Here is a 19,439-nt window from a genome sequence, read left to right as displayed (position 1 = left end):
GTCCCAGTAGAGTTACTTTTGTGTTATCAGCAGGAATGTGCTCCAGTATCAGTTTTCAAAAGTAATTGGTTTTTCACATTTTCATCACTTAAAACATTAGTGCAGCAACTTCATTTCTTGTAAACAACTGATATTACTGCAAGCAGGATCAAGGTGCTGTTGTTAACTGTAAAGCAATGTGGAAATTCTATTACAGCTGCGCCCAAGATAACACTTATGCGGCCTATCCGGTCCTTGAACATTATGGGAGGTTCCGGTTCAGTTCCTTCAGATTCCTGCAGCATCTGCCATCTATTTACCTCCACTGTGAAGTTTTAATATGTGACAGTACGGACCCTAATTCTCGCTGCACTAAAGGCTGTATCTCTCGACATAAGAGAGAGGCTTCATCCTACAAATGGAAAGGAGATGCTATGGTGGGACCTATCCGTTTGAAGACAGACCTCAATTTTAAGGATCGCTCAGGTACGTATACTGAAAGAGGACTGCCATATGTTTCTTTGGGTGCGCTGATATACGCAGACGCCACTTTTTCTGACAGTGATTGAGAACAAGGATTGGGAACCTGTGGCCTCCCAGATGTTGCAGGGTTCCAAGTCCCATGTTGGCTGGGGTTGAAGGGAGTTGCACATCTGGAGGGCCACAGGTCCCCCACCCCTCTTTATTTATTGGTATGTTATTTTGAACGTTTATACTCCATTCTTGAGCTGAAAAGGCTCCCAGGGTAGTTTATACAGAATCAGTTAAAACAAGACAGTCCCTGCTTGCAGACTTACACTCAAAGGCTGCATATACACCATACATTTAAAGCACACTCCCCCAAAGAATCCTGGAAACTGTAGTTTAAGGGTGATGAGAACTGTAGTTTTGTGAGGTTTTGTGTGAACTACAGTTCCCAGGATTCTTTGGGATAAAAATGCGCTTTAAATGAATTATGTGTATGTAGCCTAAAAGACATGACACAAAAGGAGAGATGGGAAGAGGAATATCCTAATTAAGAGTATATCACCGTTTAACTGCAGGCAACCAGTGTTGTTGATCTTCCACAAACTCTCACTCAATCTAACATGCTGATGAAAGTGAACAGGATGTTTTCTCAATGCTTTTTTTTTTTAATAATAAATGCTGGGGTACAGATAAGAAATTTTTGAACTACATTTTGACTCTCCATTCATCTTCTGTCTTTTATATTCAGATTCTTCCATTCAAGTTTATCCTGAAGAAAGCCAGAACACACAATCCAAGAGCCTGTATACCCTCACATTTGTTGTATTGGTTGCAAATGCTGTCCTCCTGGCTGGTCTGGCAGCAAAGCATTTCATCAGTCGAGAACCGGGATACAGATACCAGAAGCTGCAGAGCTATTAACAGGGATCTAGGTAGCTGCTTCAGTCTGAACCTCAAGTTTATGTAGATAGACCCTCTGGAAGAGTTGTGTTTTCATTAACCTTGCTTTTAAAATCTCACTTAATTTTTTTTTTAACAAAACAACACCCTATAAGAACATTGCAGAGATGTTGTCTGCCACTGGGTTTAAGGAAAATTAAAGTAATTTGGAAGGGTAAATGGGTCAGAATCTACAAAAATACTTTGGCTTAAAGTACGTTAAGATACGTTAGGTTTAGAACTTTCACAGAATGAAAATTTCCTGTCTCCTCTCTGCTACAGCCACCTGCGCCTCCACATAAACAAAAAAGCTTCCCCGGTGAGTCACATAGTCTGCTTTCCTGAACAATGTGGGATAGGGTGAGGGCTTTGGGAGGTGGTGGTAACAACCCAAAATCAGACTTGGGTTTCAAGATAAGTTGACTTAAAAGAAAATTCATTATAGGAAAGTTTCTTGTTCCCTCATCAACCACCCCACTTTCCTCTGGAAAGGCTTTTCAGGGGGGTGCAGGAGGCTTTGGGGGAGGAGGCGATGGGAAATTTTCATTCTGTCAGTTTCCATATCTTAGTAGACAAGCCTTTATCTTGGGCATTTATATGAGTGCATAAGCAGTCAACAAATCTGATTCTACTTTGTTTTCTAAGCAGACTCTGAATTACTGAATGTGACAAAAACACAAAAGAACTAAGTATCTAGAAACTGTGTTGGTTCCTGTTGCAACACCCTCAAAACACATACCACCTTATGTGAAATACTAATTCTAGAACAGTGTGATCAAACATATATGGCATATTGTAACACCGGCAAGAGATGAGTGGACACAGAATAAGAAATGAGATCTTAGCAGAAATGTCTAGGAATGCGGTGTGGTGGACAACCCAAGTTAAATAGTCAAGATAAATAGCACACCCATCCCTCCCTCTAACACATCTGCATTTCAAATAGTTTTTAAATAAGAAACCAAAATAAATGGATGGAATTAATTTCATTCTAGTTCTGTTTCTTACATTACCGTACATTAAAACATAAGACACTAACTGAATATGCCACTAGTTAAAGCTGCAAATTGCTTTATTTAGAGCACTGTTCCATAGTTCAATGCAAGAGTGGTAGACATTCAAAAACAGTTACTTTTTTGAAATCTTTAATTTCAATAACATTCATAAATAAGTCATAAGTAGATATAGAAAAAATATTTGAACTGTAAAAATATTGAGTTTTGAGGGGTTTTTTTGCAAGTTACAGATATACAAACACTAACATTAGTGTACAATACTGGATAAATTACAGTAACAAGTACAAATACTGAGATTTTAAATATTTACAAACTGATAAGCATACAGTTTTGAAAAGCTTGCAAAATAAATACTTGTCCTTGGAAAACATTTATGTTGAGATCTTCCATTTTCCAAAGTTTGCCTATCTCTTTCCATTTGAACATTCTGGTCTTGAAGGATCATGTTCTTTGTGAAACATTATTGGAATTCTGAACCAAATCCAACAGAGCAGCAACTTTGTTATCTAGATGTTCCTGAAGTTTCTGCATACGTAGATCAATATGGTCCATTAATCTCTTCTCCATCAGTTCCATGCTTTTGGAGATGATCTTCTCCAAGTGCAGACAAACAGGCTGCTGTGCCACACTGCAGTAAATGGACACACACAAAAAATAAGTTACACTGGCCAAAAATATAATTAATTGTGCACATTAAATTAGCATGAAATTAAAAATGCCTCAATATAAGGCAAGGCACAGAATCATGACTATGTTACTCAAAACCTAACATAACATAGGCTGATCTGTATAGTTAACAATGCTAACTTAGAAATCATAGCTGTTCATCTTTTTAGTCTCAGTATGAATAGGACACACACTCTATGAACTCACACTGAAATCAAACCATAAGGATATAAGAGTTCTGCTGAGCCAGACCAAAGGCCTATTGAGTCCAGCATCCTGTTTCCCACAGTGGCCAGCCAGGACCCTGGCAGGACATGAGAGCCTGCTGTTCATGTTCCCCAGCCATTGGTATTCAAAGGCATGCTAGTTATGATCTTGGAAGTACCATATAGCCATCAAACCTACTAGACATCCATGATCTCATGACAGTGTCACATAAATCTCAGCAGCACAGATATTTAGTATCAGGATAAATATTTCAATAACGAAAACAAGGGGATACTCAGCAAAATACAAATATATGCTTGACTGTTTGTCTGTGTTTGTTTGTAAAAAACCAAACATGAAAAGCTTGGAGTGGTGCACCTCCACCTTCACTAAATACAGACATATGTCCAAGTCTTTAGACCACCAAGAACCCCCCCCTGCCTACTGTCCTTAAGGGATGCATTTAACTGGGTACATTCTGAAGCTCAAGAGGTTATTCTTTTCTACAGTTCCTGCCATCAGATTAGACTTAGAAAGAGATGAATTTATTGGAATGATTTCTGTGAGCCTATTTGCTGGCAAGCCACCATTTTGAGAGTCAGTTCAGCCAATTTTGTGCCCTTTGTTCAAACATGTCCAAGAGCTCAGCTAGGTTCAATAGTCAATATGTTATTACTTATTTAAGGCTAGCCATATTTCATCCACCAAGAATACAAGAAGTTTATAAAATTACCCAGCCAGAACTCACCCAACAGTTCGAATCCCATCCTCTTCTGAAACAGAATTGTTCTCAAAGTGTTTATTCCTTTCATCTATTCGTAAACGATTTACTTGACCACATACAGTTTGAAGAAATGGAAGCAGCAGCATGGAATTGGGCATATTTGGGTTTTCATTTCCTTGCTCTTGCAAAAACGATGACACCAAACCTTTAAAGTCATGTTGAGAAAGTAGAGCACTGGGCTGTGGAGTCTGAAGTCCTGGAGGCTCCAATACGTTACATGTATTGGGAATCTGTTTGTCCATACCCATGTGCATCTTTAAATCTTGTAGAACCATTCCAGTGGCTGAACGAGCTTTTAGAAGATAGGGCCCATTGGACAAGTGGTCTAATCTTTGAAGATCAGCTACCTTTTTCAATCCATCAATGGTATGATTATTTTCAAACCCAAATCCATTTTTCCCAAAGATATTTTGTAACTTGCTACCAAAAGGAAGTCCATTCTAATAGAAATAAATTGTACAAGTTAAACAGGAAGCCCAAATAAGCAAATATATGCTGGCCTGTCAATCATTAAGCATCTCTTCAGACTTGCCCATTTTGAACAAGCAACCTGAAGTTGATGACTATTTCCCTTGCTGTTGTACCACCCTCTCAGCCTGCAAGACTTCTTGCTGTTTTTTTGCTCACTTAGAAACCTTCTACTGAATTCCACCACGCACTACTCATTGGTTCCTGCTAACGCTGGCTACCTATTGTTTGCAGAAATAGATAGTGAACATGGTTGTATTCACAGCACAATAACTGACACAGGGAGGCAACCAACTACATTAGGAGCTTTTAGGGGAGTGCAGGAAATGTAGACAGTGAAGAACAAAACTGCCTAAACATGAGGGATTGATCAAAGCAAAGGAAGGGGGGCAGCTGAGAATATATTAGATGAGATGTAATGTAGCATTAGCAATAGTAGGCATCCACTGGTGCAACCAGGCTTCTCCTTCCCCGTGCAGCCCCCCATGCACTTTCAAAATCTACTCAGGAAGATTGGGGGACCCCCCCAGAGCACATTTTGTGGGTGTACAGAGGACTGGAGAGAGGAGAAGAGAAACTGGAAGTGCCATTGCACAAGCGGGTTTCTGTTGCACAAGTAGGCTGCCCCAGCTGGATATCCTTACTGCTTATCCAGATCTTAGAGGTGCTTTAAAGGCCCAATGAAGTACATCTTTCTTCATTAAGTTAGAATTATGAAATCTATTTGGATTGTGCCTTAACTCCCATCCCCCGCTGGTGGGGCTCTGCAGAGCAGTCGGGCCACTGCCACATCCCTGGTGCTCATGGCAGCCGCAGCAGAAGGTGGGGCAGGACTGGGTCTGATGCTGTCGCACAACAGGAGTGAGATCAGTTCAGGATCCAGCAGTTCCCAGGATGGCTCAGGTCCACCCATTCCTTGCCCTCAAAACACACCATTTTGGGGTTTTGCTGACTCCCACAGGCAAGAATACCACCTGTAAATCTCCTGTCTGCCCACAGATTCGATGGGGAGAAGGGAGAAGTTGGTACTGATGGAGTAATGCTTGCATCACTTCAGCAGTAGCGGCTGGCAAGCACAGAACACACAAAAACGCAATCTATTCCTCATAGGAACCCCACAACGTATATGCCAACCCTCCACCTCATTCAAGATTAACAATGGTCATTTTGTATATAGCATTTTATAAAGGACAGCTCACCTTCTGTTGAAAGCGAACCATATCCAGCAGCTGTTGAGCCCCAGGTGATAATTTTGATCCCATAGATTCCATTATTGTTTGCACTTTGCATAGGTCTATTCCTGATCCTAGCGCAGCAACGTCTGGCCCAGATTTTGTACCAACCGACTTGACTTGTACTAAGATTTTACTGATAAGTACTCTTTGCTTTTCACAGATGGACAGTAGCTAGGGGAAAAAGATACAGCTGTGAACTGCTGAAATAGTTAAACAGTCAATTTTGCAACAAAATATTATGGATTCTAAGTAGGAGGCTTGGTCAAGGAAAAAAACCCTCTTTTTGAAAGATGATTACTATGGAGTTGCTATCTATGAAGCAACACAATTTCTGGTTTCTGCAGGCCTCGAGCAAGGCCCCTCTTCATTTGACACATACACTGACAGTTGGGGCAGCTGCTACAAAATTGGTCGGGCCTGGCCTGGCCTTCCCCCCTCTGCCCGATTCCCTCCTTGAAAGTCCCATGTAAAGAAAGAAGCTGCCCATTCCTTTTGTTTCTTTCAGTACCCAAAACTGAACACAGGGCAAGGCACTGTGTTTTCTTTTATGTATCAGCATGTTTTAAAATTAAATAAGATTGATACTAGAATTTAAGAAATAATTTCTGTAATTTCCTACCTTAATCTTACAAGAAGCTGCAGAGAACTCCAATTTAAGATACTTTTTGTATAATGTAACCTGGTCATTTTTGCTAGAAAATAAAATACAAACGCTGTGAAAATACTGTATGACAATCTTGCATAAAATGTAACAGCTTTTCACAAGAAGCACAACATAGATATGTCTATTAATCTGTTTTTCAAGATATTGCTTACGCTTATGCCCAGGAAAATACAACAATGCCTGAAAATTTTAACAACATGGATATATTTTGAGAGATTGGGATGACGCCAAACATGACTTAAACACAATATTAAAATGTATATACCAGGGCCACGATCCAGAGAACCCCATATACAAGTGGAAAGTGCCTCCATGGATGCACAGGTTGAGGTGTTTCCTATTTCCTCTTCCAGAGGCATGTCCTTGTGCAAGAGTCAATCCTGCTCCAGAGGGACTCCCTGACTGTCAGGAGTATCTTTTGGGTGAGGAGGCCACTAGGAACTGCAACTCTTTTTATTTAATTATTTATTATTTGATTTATATCCTGCCCTTCCTCCCAGCAGGAGCCCAGGGCGGCAAACAGAAATGCTAAAAACACTTTAAAACATCATAAAGAGACCTTAAAATACATTAAAACAAAACAATGTTAAAAACATTTTTAAAAAGCTTTAAAAACATCTTTAAAAACAAAAAAAGGAGTTAAAAACGTATTATTAAAGAAAACATATTAAAAGCAATTCTAACACAGACGCAGACTGACGTACCGTCTACCCTGCTGCCCAGCAGCTTCTCTGACTGAGCTGGCGGAGGCTGTCTCAGCTGTGGTGTTGGAGGAGCCCAGAACGATAGTGCTGGGTGATTTCAATGTCCATGCTGAGGCTGCCTCTAGTGTTCTGGCTCAGGACTTCATGGCCTGAGGGCTGTCTCAACTTGTTACTGGCTTGACACATAGGGCAGGGCACACCCTCGACTTGGTTTTTGCTCCAGATGGAGGAAGGGGCAGTCTGAAGATGGGGGGGGTGGATGCCACCCCATTGTCATGGTAAGATCACTTCCTAATGAAGTTTAGACTTATGGGTCCAATCCTTCCCTGCAGGGGTGGTGGACAGATTAACATGGTCCACCCATGGAGCCTAATGGATTCCACTGGATTCCTGAAAGCCCTGGGGGAGTTCCCAGTAGACAGAGCAAGTGACCCTGTTGAAGCCCTTGTCACATTGTAGAAAAGCAAGGCGCTCTTGACATGGTTGCCCCCGAGCGCCCTCTCCGGCATTGTGGAGCCTGGTTTGCACCTTGGTACACCAGTGAGCTAAGGGCAATGAAACAGGCTGGACAATGGCTAGAGCGCAAGTGGCGAAAGACGTGCTGTGAGGCTGATCGGTCCTGAGTAAAACATCATAACCATGCCTACTGTGTGGCAGTGAGGATGGCGAAGGCCCACTTCTCTGCCTCCATCGCATCGTCAAGTAGCTGTCTAGTGGAGCTCTTCCATATTGTCAGGAGTCTGTTGACATCAACTCCAGGAAATGGAGCTTTAGACCATTCGGAGGCCCACTGTGAATTGTTTGCAAGGCACTTTGAGGGTAAAGTTGCGCGCCTCCATAGCAGTCTTGATGTTCCCTCCACATCTACTGTAGTCCCCAATGAGGTGTCCAGTGCAACGTCTGCTGCAACTTCTTGGGAACGGTTTCAGTTGATGTGGCCTGATGACGTAGAGAAGGTGTTTGCGATGATGCGGCCAGCAATGTGTCCTCTCGACCCTTGTCCTTCTTGGCTTATTAAAGCTTGCCGAGGGGGTTTGACCGAGTGGATCAAGAGTGTGGTCAACGCATGATTGCGGGAGGGAGTGGTTCCAGCCGCCTTGAAAGAGGAGGTGATCTGATCACTCCTGAAAAAGCCCACCCTGGACCCTGGTTTGTTACAACTATCGACCGGTTGCAAATACCCCCTTTTTAGGGAAGGTGATTGAGAGGGTTGTGGCACAGCAATTGCAAGTACTCTTGGATGAAACAAATTATCTTGACCCATCCCAGTCTGAGTTCAGATCTGGTTATGGGACTGAATTGGCCTTGGATGCCATGATGGATGACCTTTATTGGGAGAGGGACAGGGGGAGTGTGACCCTGTTATTCTTACTTGATCTCTCAGTGGCTTCTAATACCATTGACCATGGTATCCTTCTGGGCCGACTTGGTGAGATGGGTATTGAAGGAACTGTTTTATAGTAGTTCCAATCCTATCTCCAAGGTCAGTCTCAGAGAATAGCATTGGGTGACTGTCTTGCGGCCCCCTGGCAGTTGTGCTGTGGGGTGCCTCATGGTACCATCTTGTCCCCCATGCTGTTTAACATCTATATGAAGCCCTTGGGAGCAGTCATCAGGAGATTTGGGGCAAGGTGTCAGCTGTATGCTGATGATACCCAGCTCTGTTTCTCTGTAACATCTGAATTGGGAGAGGCTGTGCAAGCCCTGGACTGCTGCCTGGACTCGGTGGTGGGCTGGATGAGGGCCAATAAACTGAGTCTCAATCTTAGCAAGATGGAGGCACTGTGGGTTGGTGGTTCCTGAGTTCGGATAACTGGTCAGTTGCCTGCTTTGGATGGGGTCATACTTCCTCTGAAAGAGCAGGTTCGTATTCTGGGGGTGCTCCTGGGTTCATCTTTGTTGCTAGAGGCCCAGGTGACCTCAGTGGCTAGGAGTGCCTTTTACCAGCTTTGGCTGATAAGACAGCTGCGGTCATTTCTGGATGGGGATAGCCTGACCACTGTTGTCCATACCCTGGTAACCTCCAGGCTGGATTACTGTAATGCGCTCTATGTGGGGGCTGCCCTTGAGGTTGGTCCAGAAGCTGCAGCTGGTGCAAAATGTGGCAGCGAGACTGCTCACTGGGGCAGGGTATCGCCAACATGTCACCCCGCTGTTGAAAGAATTGCACTGGCTGCCCATTTGCTACCGGGCCAAGGTCAAGGTTCTAGTTCTGGTGTACAAGGCCCTATACAGCTTGGGACCAGGATACCTAAAAGACCATCTTTTCCCTTATATACCCAGTCGATCACTGTGCTCTACAGATTAGGGCATCCTGCAGATACCATCTTATCAGGAGGTCCGTTCTGCACAACATAGGAAATGGACCTTTAGTGTGGTGGCACCTACCCTGTGGAATTCCCTCCCCTTAAATATTAGGCAGGCGCCATCTCTGTTATCTTTTTGGTGCCTATTGAAGACTTTCCTCTTTCAACAAGCCTTTTAAGTTGAGACCTATCCCAGTCTGCATCTATGTTGGAATTGCTTTTAATATTTTTTTTAAAGACCTTTTCCCCCCTAAGTAATATGTTTTTTAACAGTTTTTATTTGAGATGTTTTTAAAGCTTTTTTAAAGAATGCTTTTAAAGTTGTTTTGTTTTAATGTATTTTAAGGTCTGTTTTTATGATGTTTTAAAATATTTTTACTGCTTTTGTTTGCCACCCTGGGCTCCTGCTGGGAGGAAGGGCGGGATATAAACTCAATAATAAAATAAATAAATAATAAATAAAGTTGGACAGTGAAAATAGAGGACAGGAGAAAAATCAACTCATTTGAAATGTGGTGTTGGAGGAGAGCTTTGCACATACTATGGACTGCGAAAAAGACCAATAATTGGGCGTTAGAACAAATTAAACCAGAACTATCACTAGAAGCTAAAATGATGAAACTGAGGTTATCATACTTTGGACACATCATGAGAAGACATGATTCACTAGAAAAGACAATAATGCTGGGAAAAACAGAAGGGAGTAGAAAAAGAGGAAGGCCAAACAAGAGATGGATTGATTCCATAAAGGAAGCCACAGATCTGAACTTACAAGATCTGAACAGGGTGGGTCATGACAGATGCTCTTGGAGGTCGCTAATTCATAGGGTCGCCATAAGTCGTAATCGACTCGAAGGCCCCTAACAACAACAACACAATGTACGCTACCAGTAGTTTTTTCTTGGTTTTGTGGGATGAGTTTGGGAAGAGCCCTATCTACAGAGAGTCCCATTACTAACCTCTTGCCTGCTATTCCCCTTCTACTCTCAGTTAAACAGATCCAGACACTTTTTCTATTTGTGGGAAGACTTCTTTTCACAGTAGTTTTCAGCCAGCATCCAAAAGGTTGCTTTGCATTTCACTGCACTAGCAGAAAACAGTCTGCAAGGCAACACTAATGCATTTGGTTAGTAAGAAAATTAAAAAGTAGTGTTGTGTCATGCAGTATAACTGACAACATGATAATACTTAACCCAATATCTAACTCTCTCATTAGCTTTAAAACAAGGGTGGGGAGCCTGTGGCTCTCCAGATGCTACTAGACTGCAACTCCAAGTATCCCTGACCATGTCCAACAACAGCTGGAGGGCCATGGGTTCCCCATCTCTGCTTTAAAAGTAAGAGACTTTCTGTACATTTATAGTTTCCTCATTATGCCACTCCTGAGTCTTTAAAAAGGCACTTGAGACGTGACCTTAAAAAAGATCCTCTCATTAGAAATTAGTATGTCAGGCCTGTGACACATAGGAACTGCCTTCCATGTGGTCAGGCAGGGAGACATTTTGTGAACTGGGATGCACACGGTTCCTTCCTTTCAGTGTGCCACACAGTACTAACATGTAGACAGGTTACTGAAAATGTATGCAAGCTAGTAACTTTTGCAGACTTATTTGCAAGGCTGAATATCCCATGACCAAGATATAGCTCAGTGGTTCCCAAACACAGCCTGCTGGGAAATTGCTGAGGGTCTTTATGCAAAATGAGAAAATTACTGACCTGTCATGTTGGATAGTAAAGACTTTCTCTCCTCTCCCAGTTGCACAGTACTCATCCCCGATGTAGACTTCCATGTTCCGTGCCTCACTTACAATGCCAAGACCGACAATTTCTTCAGGTCCATGGGGATCACAGTGCAAGTACAGTAGTAAGGGAGCTACATTGTCATTGTGTAATCGTCCTTCAAGAACCACAACATTCTCACTAGAATAAGGCGGAGGGAGTCAATCTAAGTTGTACATTTAGCCAAAGTACTGACAATTCCAATTATTATACAGTTCATTTTTGTTAGTAACAAAATGACAAAAGTCTGAAAACATTTACCCCATGTTTATGTTTATCTATGTGTAAAATATCCATCTTTCAAGTGTTAACTGTTGAATAGTGTTGCATTTTAAAGAGATGTAACCTGTGTCCCAACTTCACTCTGAAAGTAAGCCCCACTGGGACTTACAGTGATACTTGCTTCTAAATAAATATATGTAGGATTGCAAGGTAAGTTATAGTTACCAGTGTAGGTTAAACTTTACATCTGTATAACTGACAGAATAGTGATATTTATTTTATTTATTTATTTATTTAAAATATTTATACCCCGCCCTATTTCCAAGGAACTCAGGGCGGCTTACAAATAAAAACCATAATCAATTAAAAACAAGTAATATACAGTTTAAAATAATTAAAAATAGATTAAATCAGTAAAAGTTAAAAAATGACAATATTAGTTAAAAGCCCGTCTGAATAAAATAGTCTTAACCTGGGCACGAAAGGATGAAACTGAGGCAGCCAGTCGAACCTCGCTAGGGAGGGAATTCCACAATCTAGGGGCAGCCACTGAAAAGGCCCTATTCTGTGTTTTTACAAAGCAAGCTTGTGAGAAAGATGGAATAGTGAGCAGGGCCTCACCAGATGATCTCAAAGCTCGGACAGGGTCATAGAGGGAGACACGATCTAACAGATAGCCTGGACCTAAGCCGTATAGGGCTTTATAGGTTAAAACCAGCACTTTGAATTGTGCTCGGAAACAGATTGGAAGCCAGTGGAGCTGGTACAACAGCGGGGTTGTATGTTCTCTGAGCCCAGCTCCAGTTAACATCCTGGCTGCAGCTCTTTGTACCAGTTTAAGTTTCCGAGCAGTCTTCAAGGGCAGCCCTACGTAGAGCGCATTACAGTAGTCCAATCGGGATGTAACTAAGGCATGTGTCACCATAGTCAAGTCTGACAGGTCAAGGAACGGGCGCAGTTGGCGTACCAATCTTAGTTGAGCAAAGGCACTCCTTGCCACAGCCGAGACCTGTGCCTCCAGGTTCAAGGCCGAGTCCAGGAGAACTCCCAAACTGCGAACCTGTGATTTCAGGGGGAGTGTAACCCCGTCCAGCACAAGTTGGATCCCTATTTCCTGATCTGCCCTTTGACTGACAAGGAGCACCTCTGTCTTGTCAGGATTTAATTTCAGCTTGTTCGCTCCCATCCAATCCATCACTGATACCAGGCAACGGTTCAGAACCTTGACGGCTTCCTTAGTTTCGTTAGATGGAAAAGAAAAGTAGAGTTGGGTGTCATCCGCATATTGGTGACATCGAACCCCAAAACTACGGATAACCTCTCCCAGCGGCTTCATATATATATTAAATAACAAGGGGGACAGAACAGAACCCTGGGGGACTCCATAGGTCAATGGCCAAGGGGTCGAACAGACATCCCCCATAATCACCTTCTGGGTTCGTCCCTCTAGGAAGGACCGGAGCCACCGTAAAACCATGCCTCCAAGTCCCATCCGAGCTAGGCGACCCAAAAGGATACCATGGTCGATGGTATCAAAAGCAGCTGAGAGGTCCAGCAAAATTAACAGGGACACACTCCCCCTGTCCATTTCCCTCCGTAGGTCATCCACCAAGGACTGGATATACCTCATAGGACTGGATCTGTCCCTGTTGTTGCTCATCGTACACATCCAGCTTGTCTGAATAAGATACTCTGACCATTGTTGGGCTGGTGAATCTACTGTTGCAACATATACCACATCTAGTGGATCTATTGGATTTGAAATTGTTTTACATAAGTCAAATCTATTGGATTTGAAATTGTTTTACATATGTTTTATTGTTGATGTTTGTATGTTGTTAATTGCTTCAGGATGTTTCATGGGAAAACACTCATTATGAAATAAGTAAATATATTCATTTGTGTGCTGCCATCAGACAAAAGAGTGCAAAGACAGTTCAGGCTCTGACAGAGCAACACACACTGTGCTGGGTTGAGCTGTGGGGGTTGAATTGGATGGGAGGTGTTCTTCTGTTCAGCCCTGCCAGCCTCCACCTGCAGAGTGATGCCAGCATCACAGCTGGCACGGAACTCCATCTTCCACCTGTTGAATGGGCTGCCAGCAGAAAGCCCCAAAATGGGATGTTCTGAGGATATTCTGTTACATGACAGCATCAAGCCCGATTACTGCACTGGGTCCAGACTGGCAGAGCAATGCTTATCAGGATTGCGGATGGAATAGTGGCCTCCACCATTCCATTCAGCCTTGCTGGGCAGCAGCCAGGGTTAGGACTGCACCCTCAGTCCTGCACTGAGTAAAGAAGTGTGTGGCCAAGAACCAGCTGAAAACACATCGACACATATCTCAAAGCATTAACTTTGGAATGATGGCCAAAAGGAGAGGCCCACAAATTCTCATTGACCTTGGTAGTCAAAAATTGACATTTCTGGACACTGAGATCCTCCCCTCCCGTGCAATCCTATATACATTTCTTGTCCAAAATAAATCCCACTGTGTTCAGCAATACTTATTCTCAGAGTTAAGTCTCGCCAACTGCATGCAAAAGATTGGTTTGTGGGTCCCAAGCTACACCAACTGAAATTCCATCTCCTACACAACTATTAAATGTATAGGAACCTGTTCTCTTTGGGATCTGCCACTCTATGCCCAAAGTCAATTCATAAGCTTCTTTAGAGAATAACGACTTGAACTCAAATCTAAGTTCAACACTGTAGCTGCTTCAATTCATTAGTGTTACCATTAATAAGCATGGTTTTTTTTAAAAAAAGGAATTTTGACAGCTGCAGCTTATCATGCACAGAGATGAAGGAAGCAATACGCTTAAGAAAAATCTCTGACGCAACTGTTAAAGATGCAGGAGTTGTGTCCCTAGTTATGCTAGTCTGTTACAGAAAAACTAACCAAAAGTCTTGTGAGTTTTTAAAAAAGAAAAGAAAAAGATTTAGTTACAATTCTATGCACACTTTTCTGTGAGTAAGCCCCATTGAGCAAAATGCCATTTTTAAGTATACATGCACTGTCACTGTAATATAAACTTTTGTGCAAAAGGCACACAGAGTTTATGAAAACTTGCACTACAACACCAACAAAATTCTATGGATGTCTACTCATAAGTAAGTTCTATTGAGTTCAATAAGTGTACTTAGGAGCGTAGTCTAAAAATGTTACTTAGGAAGATACATATATACCAAGTCAGAGCACTGGTTCATCCAGCTCAGGGCTGTTTACACCAGGTGTGAGGTACCTTTGGTCCTCCAGAGATGTTGCTGAACTACAACTCCCATCAGCCCCAGTAAGCATGGCCAATTGCCAAGTATGATAGGAGTTGTAGTTCAGCCGCATCTGGAGGGCAAATGGTTCCTTACACCTTGTCTACTATAGTAACTGGCAGTGGGGTTTCAAGGCAGCAATCGGTCTCTGGTGCCAGGGATTGAACTCGAGACCTTTTGCATGCAAAACAGACACTCCACCACTAAGCCACAGCCATTAAGGGAACGTCAAGACTCTGCGGTGTTTGTTGAATGTTCATGAAGCAGGAGCAGGGAGCTGGAAGAGGAACCAGCCTCCACCAAGCCACACAAGGGCATTTCTTCAACCCCTCTCTCCTCGGCTACCTCTAACATATTCTCAAAAGCTCCCCTGGCTGCTTCTAGAGAAATGGAGGCTCCTGGTCCTGTGGCGCCCCACCCACTCCCATCACCTCCCTTTCCCACCCTGATCCAGGGCACCTTCCTTACCCGTTCTGTGGGGGTCCCGAAAGGTCCCAGGCGCTGAGTTCCTCCTCCAAGACGAGACGCAAGACACTCGCCAGGTCAGTCTGACACTCCCAGGAGCAGGCGGCTAAGATCCGGGAACTGCCAGCAGCTAGGGCTCCAGCAGCAATGGGAATGTCTCCATTTTCAGCTACTGCTGTCAGGCTGCTATTGCTCGCCATCGCAAGTAAGAGGCCGGACCCTTGGCGTCAAGTGGCCGCTGATAGGGACACTATACAGCCAACTAGCGAGGGCGTTCTTGATGGAGGAACTTAGCGTCGAGGGGACGCGTATCTCGCCGGACGCTATTCCCAAAAGGAACTTCCGCCCTTCTTCAGTTTCAACCATAGACTTTACAAAAAGTCGTTCTATTGCCTTAGTGAAGAAAGAGATGTGCTTGACCATAGAGAGAATGACAAATCTTGGTCCGCAGCCTGGATTTCCTGGTTCCTTTGATGCCTCTTGGGAGGTTTGAGAGCTGAAACGGTGACAGCAGCTCATAAGAGACCACGAGGAAAGGCAGGACATTATGGTTGCAGTGATTTGGCAGCGGCGTGTGCCCCCCAACCTACCCCCATAGAAGGAGCAAAGACAGAAATTAATGCTCTTTCAAGTTCAGGTCTTCTTGTGTGGGGAAAATGTGATTCGTGTATTTTATTTTATTTTTAAATTTTAAATGTTGCTTTAAATGCTAAGCAAACGCTGCTCGCGCTAGGAAGAGAAAGAAATAAACTGTCCAATATTGCTGACCCCATGTTACATGGGTGAAGGTGACTGAGAAAAGAGTGCCTTGTGACAGCCCTGTAATGTAGATCAGTATCAGCGTCCCCCATTGGAAGCTGAGGGTGGGCAGGAGCTGTAATGTAACCAACTAATGTAATGTGGTCTCTCCCCACATTGCAACGTGTTTGTGTGTGAAGAAATAAAGAATGCATTAAGGAAGCTCTGCAATGCAGCCCACTGTAAAAACAAAATCTCCTTATTGTAGGCTGTGTGTGTGTGTGAGGTTACAACCAGAGGCATTCCACAGTTAAACATCATGTTGTAGATTGTGGTGTGGGTTAGATCTGTATTATGATCTCCATGCTTCAGATGTGGGAGTTCATGTTGGTGGATATAATCATAGTCAGTATATTTATATATCACATTTTCCACAATTACTTTATGCTGAAAGCAGTTAACAGAAAACAGACAAATACAATAATATCACAGCCATACTACATAATAAAAATTATAATGCCACTACAATATAACATTGACAACTCAATAATTAACAATGCATTTGAAACACATCAAAAGCCTGAGTATAAAACATGCCAATAGGTCTTGTAACAATCTCTAGTACCAACAACATCAATGTTATGTCCACATTAAACAAGCAATTCAGCAGATCATATTAAGAGACCTAATAATTAGATCTGTTATTTTTTCTATGTTATGATGCTTAGGTTCAACCTCCACTGTCAGAGGCATAAAGTCCCAGGGCAGATGACAAGAATAAAATATGCAATTATAAAAATACATATTAAATATGTATTTATGTATGTAAATAATATGTAAATAAGCATGGGTAACATTATGTTACCCTGTGGGACACCACAAGACATCTCCTGTGGCATCGAACAATGGCTTCCCATAACTACATTTTGGAAACAGCCCTGGAGGTAGGAGTAGAACCACCAACGTATAGTGCCCTCCTGCCTCTGTACCATGATCAACAGTATTGAAAGCTGTCATAAGGTCAAGGAGAATGAGCAGGCTTGCACTCCCCTGTCCTCCCAACATATGTCATCAACCAAGGTAGTTTTAGTGCCTGACCGTGCTGAAGCCAGACTGAAATGGATCTAGATAATACTGTACATATCTTTTGCTCTAAATTAATTGAAATATTTTTCTCTCCTGAATTGCTCTCTTGATTTATACTTATATATATATATATATATATATATATATATATATATATATATATATATATATATGTTAAATTTGTCTGCCTATTAGAAAACTGTCATAAGATCAAAAGTTCATCTTTCCTGTCTGTTTGTGGTCAGCAAATGGAGAAGCAGAAGTGTTCAGCTGCATGCCGCCTACACTGGACCCTAGAGAATATTGCTGATGCCTCTTTACAGTGTAAAAGGGTGGTTTTTCCCCATTATCAGTTGCAGCCATAGTATCATTAATCTGTCAACCAATTGCAAGCTCCCTGCTCTTAGGTTATCCATCCCACATTAGTTTTTTGGCTGAGAAACCTTTCCATAGCTACTGTGGAACTCCTGCATGCTACAGCACATTCTGGATCATCTAGGTTAGGGATGGGCAACCTTTTTTTTTTTTACTGTTGAGGGCTGCATTTCTTTAGGGGAAATCTGTCAGTTGGCCACTGTCGTAGAATGTTCAACTGGGTTCTTTTTGGAGGAGACCTAATAACGAAGCCAAAGCCTGTTTTAAGGTTTTTTATTCAGCAAAGAGCTTTACTGGAGCAAAGTACATAACTCGACTAAAATGGTGGGTGGATACAGACATATATATATCCCTGCATTCATCATAGCCATAGCAATGGTCTCTCATCCAATTATTCTATGCTACTGTGATGCTCTGCCCCCTGAACCAGCCACCCTCCTCTATGCATTCCTGCAATATCAGTATCCTTGGCACATGTTCAGTCTGCTACAGCAGTTCTATTCACTATTGTCTACGTGACTCCCCTGCTCAGAAGGAATGGCGGCCAGAATCCTCCTCACCACATGCTGGCTGTGGACAAATTGATGCGGCACATCCTTTTTTCTTTCATCCCTTCTCTTGCTTGCCAGAAGAGAGACATATTGCTGTTGCCAGAGGTCCAAATTTGCAGAAAGCTTTTGAATTAGGTCAAGGCCCATATAAAATATAGCTTAGGGCCACAGGTTGCCCACCCTTGTTCTGGGGGTGGGGGTGGGGATGGGAATCTCAGTCATTGTCCCTCAGCCTGTTTGGCTCACTCCCCCAGTGACTTCCCAGACAGCGGGGTAGCTGCACACACACACACACACACATTTTAAAGGGTACAGCTATATATAAATAATAAACCTCACTTCATCAGTGGCCATATTTTGTATGTTGCAGGTACATCACTTCCCATCTTTAAAGCTGCTTTTAAAAAAGAATTTTAAAATCTTTAATAAGGATGAACAGGGAGAAGGAAGAGGGCAATGGGGGCAAATGAAATTCTGGCGTAGTTCATCCTCAGTAACTTAAGCAAAAGTACTGTTGCAATATCTTGTTTACTTATATTAAAACAATCTGCTGGGCCTGGACTTTAGGTTTTTACTTTCAGCAGAGCCCTTCCCCATCCCACCTCCCTCCAAATTCCCAGTGTCTGTGATCTGATTCTGAAACATACATAGGCTAGCATGTACATTCAGATTTTGTTTTGTTTTAATGGCTCTTTTCCGCTCGTTAACCGGTATTTACAGAAGTGTCACATTCCAGAGGAAAAGGCAGGTGTTTTTCACTTTAGTTGTGAAAACTTCCCAAGGCTTTGCAAAATAGTTTTGGAGGAATCTGGTTTTATCTTGTCACTTTTACAATAGGGTCGACAGGCTGCTTTTCTCCAGTTACACTGTGTATGGTGAGTTGTCAAACCAGTTTTTGCAGTGTTGGCATGAAGAGTACTTCCCTTTTTCTTGGGAGTGTTATCTGAATTCCTTTGTTACTATGGCTGTTGTCTGCCTTCCTAAGATTCAGTTCTGTTGTTTTATAGTGATTAGATGAAATTGCCGTGGCATTCCAAATTGGAACACCTTTGCCCCTGAAGCTGGAGGAAGAGATCATGTTAGAATGTTGTCTGTGTTATTTATTCATCCTGGGACTAGCCAGCATTGGAAAACCAATGCTAACAATAGGTGAGTTTTGTTTTTTGTTTTTACTCTTACAAAGTAATTAGAAGTTGTACTGACTGACCGCCTGGTGCCCAGCTCAGTTAAGCCAGTCACTGGAGGTCAATTTCGGTTGTGATCTTTAGTACTCTTATATGGATAAAAGTTTATTAAGTCAAATTGCTTTTAAAAAGTGCATTTCAGATCAGGGTTTTAAGAATTTAGATACAAATGTTTGCTTGCTCTCTGCAGGAGTTGTGAATCAGGCATTTAGAATCTTTTGAGCCAGTTCCTGAAACTGAAATAGTAGTAGTAATTGTAATAAAGGAATGGGGGTACTCATTGATTTAAGTTCTTTATTCATATCTTTCTCTGTGTGGTAACTGTTTACTCTT

The 19,439-nt window shown here is 42.5% G+C and overlaps 2 protein-coding genes across 8 annotated transcripts in view; one reads left to right on the top strand and one right to left on the bottom strand.

The window, feature by feature from the left end:
- Window positions 1-2,492: 2,492 nt before the first annotated feature.
- Window positions 2,493-15,513, bottom strand: C7H10orf88 (chromosome 7 C10orf88 homolog). The gene is given in 7 exon segments (XM_061635762.1): window positions 2,493-2,851; window positions 2,853-3,030; window positions 4,024-4,499; window positions 5,727-5,933; window positions 6,382-6,454; window positions 11,153-11,356; window positions 15,176-15,513. Coding segments are annotated over 7 exon segments (1,380 nt in total). The 5' UTR covers window positions 15,373-15,513; the 3' UTR covers window positions 2,493-2,806.
- LOC133389001 (disintegrin and metalloproteinase domain-containing protein 9-like) overlaps window positions 14,859-19,439 on the top strand; it is a 59,133-nt gene continuing 54,552 nt past the window's right edge. For 2 of the 7 annotated variants that reach the window (XM_061635760.1, XM_061635754.1), the window contains exons 1-3: window positions 14,859-15,809; window positions 18,760-18,797; window positions 18,930-19,071. In XM_061635760.1, the coding sequence (XP_061491744.1) occupies window positions 18,999-19,071 (73 nt within the window). In that variant the 5' untranslated portion in view covers window positions 14,859-15,809; window positions 18,760-18,797; window positions 18,930-18,998. Of the gene's footprint in view, window positions 15,831-18,759; window positions 18,798-18,929; window positions 19,072-19,439 lie in introns of all 7 variants that reach the window. The other 5 variants (XM_061635756.1, XM_061635759.1, XM_061635755.1 and 2 more) reach the window with 5 other exon arrangements.

The sequence above is a fragment of the Rhineura floridana genome, chromosome 7 (assembly GCF_030035675.1).
Source record: "Rhineura floridana isolate rRhiFlo1 chromosome 7, rRhiFlo1.hap2, whole genome shotgun sequence".
Taxonomy (NCBI): Eukaryota; Metazoa; Chordata; class Lepidosauria; order Squamata; family Rhineuridae; genus Rhineura; species Rhineura floridana.
Note: the sequence above shows the minus strand (reverse complement) of the source record. Positions and strands in the feature narration are given on the sequence as shown.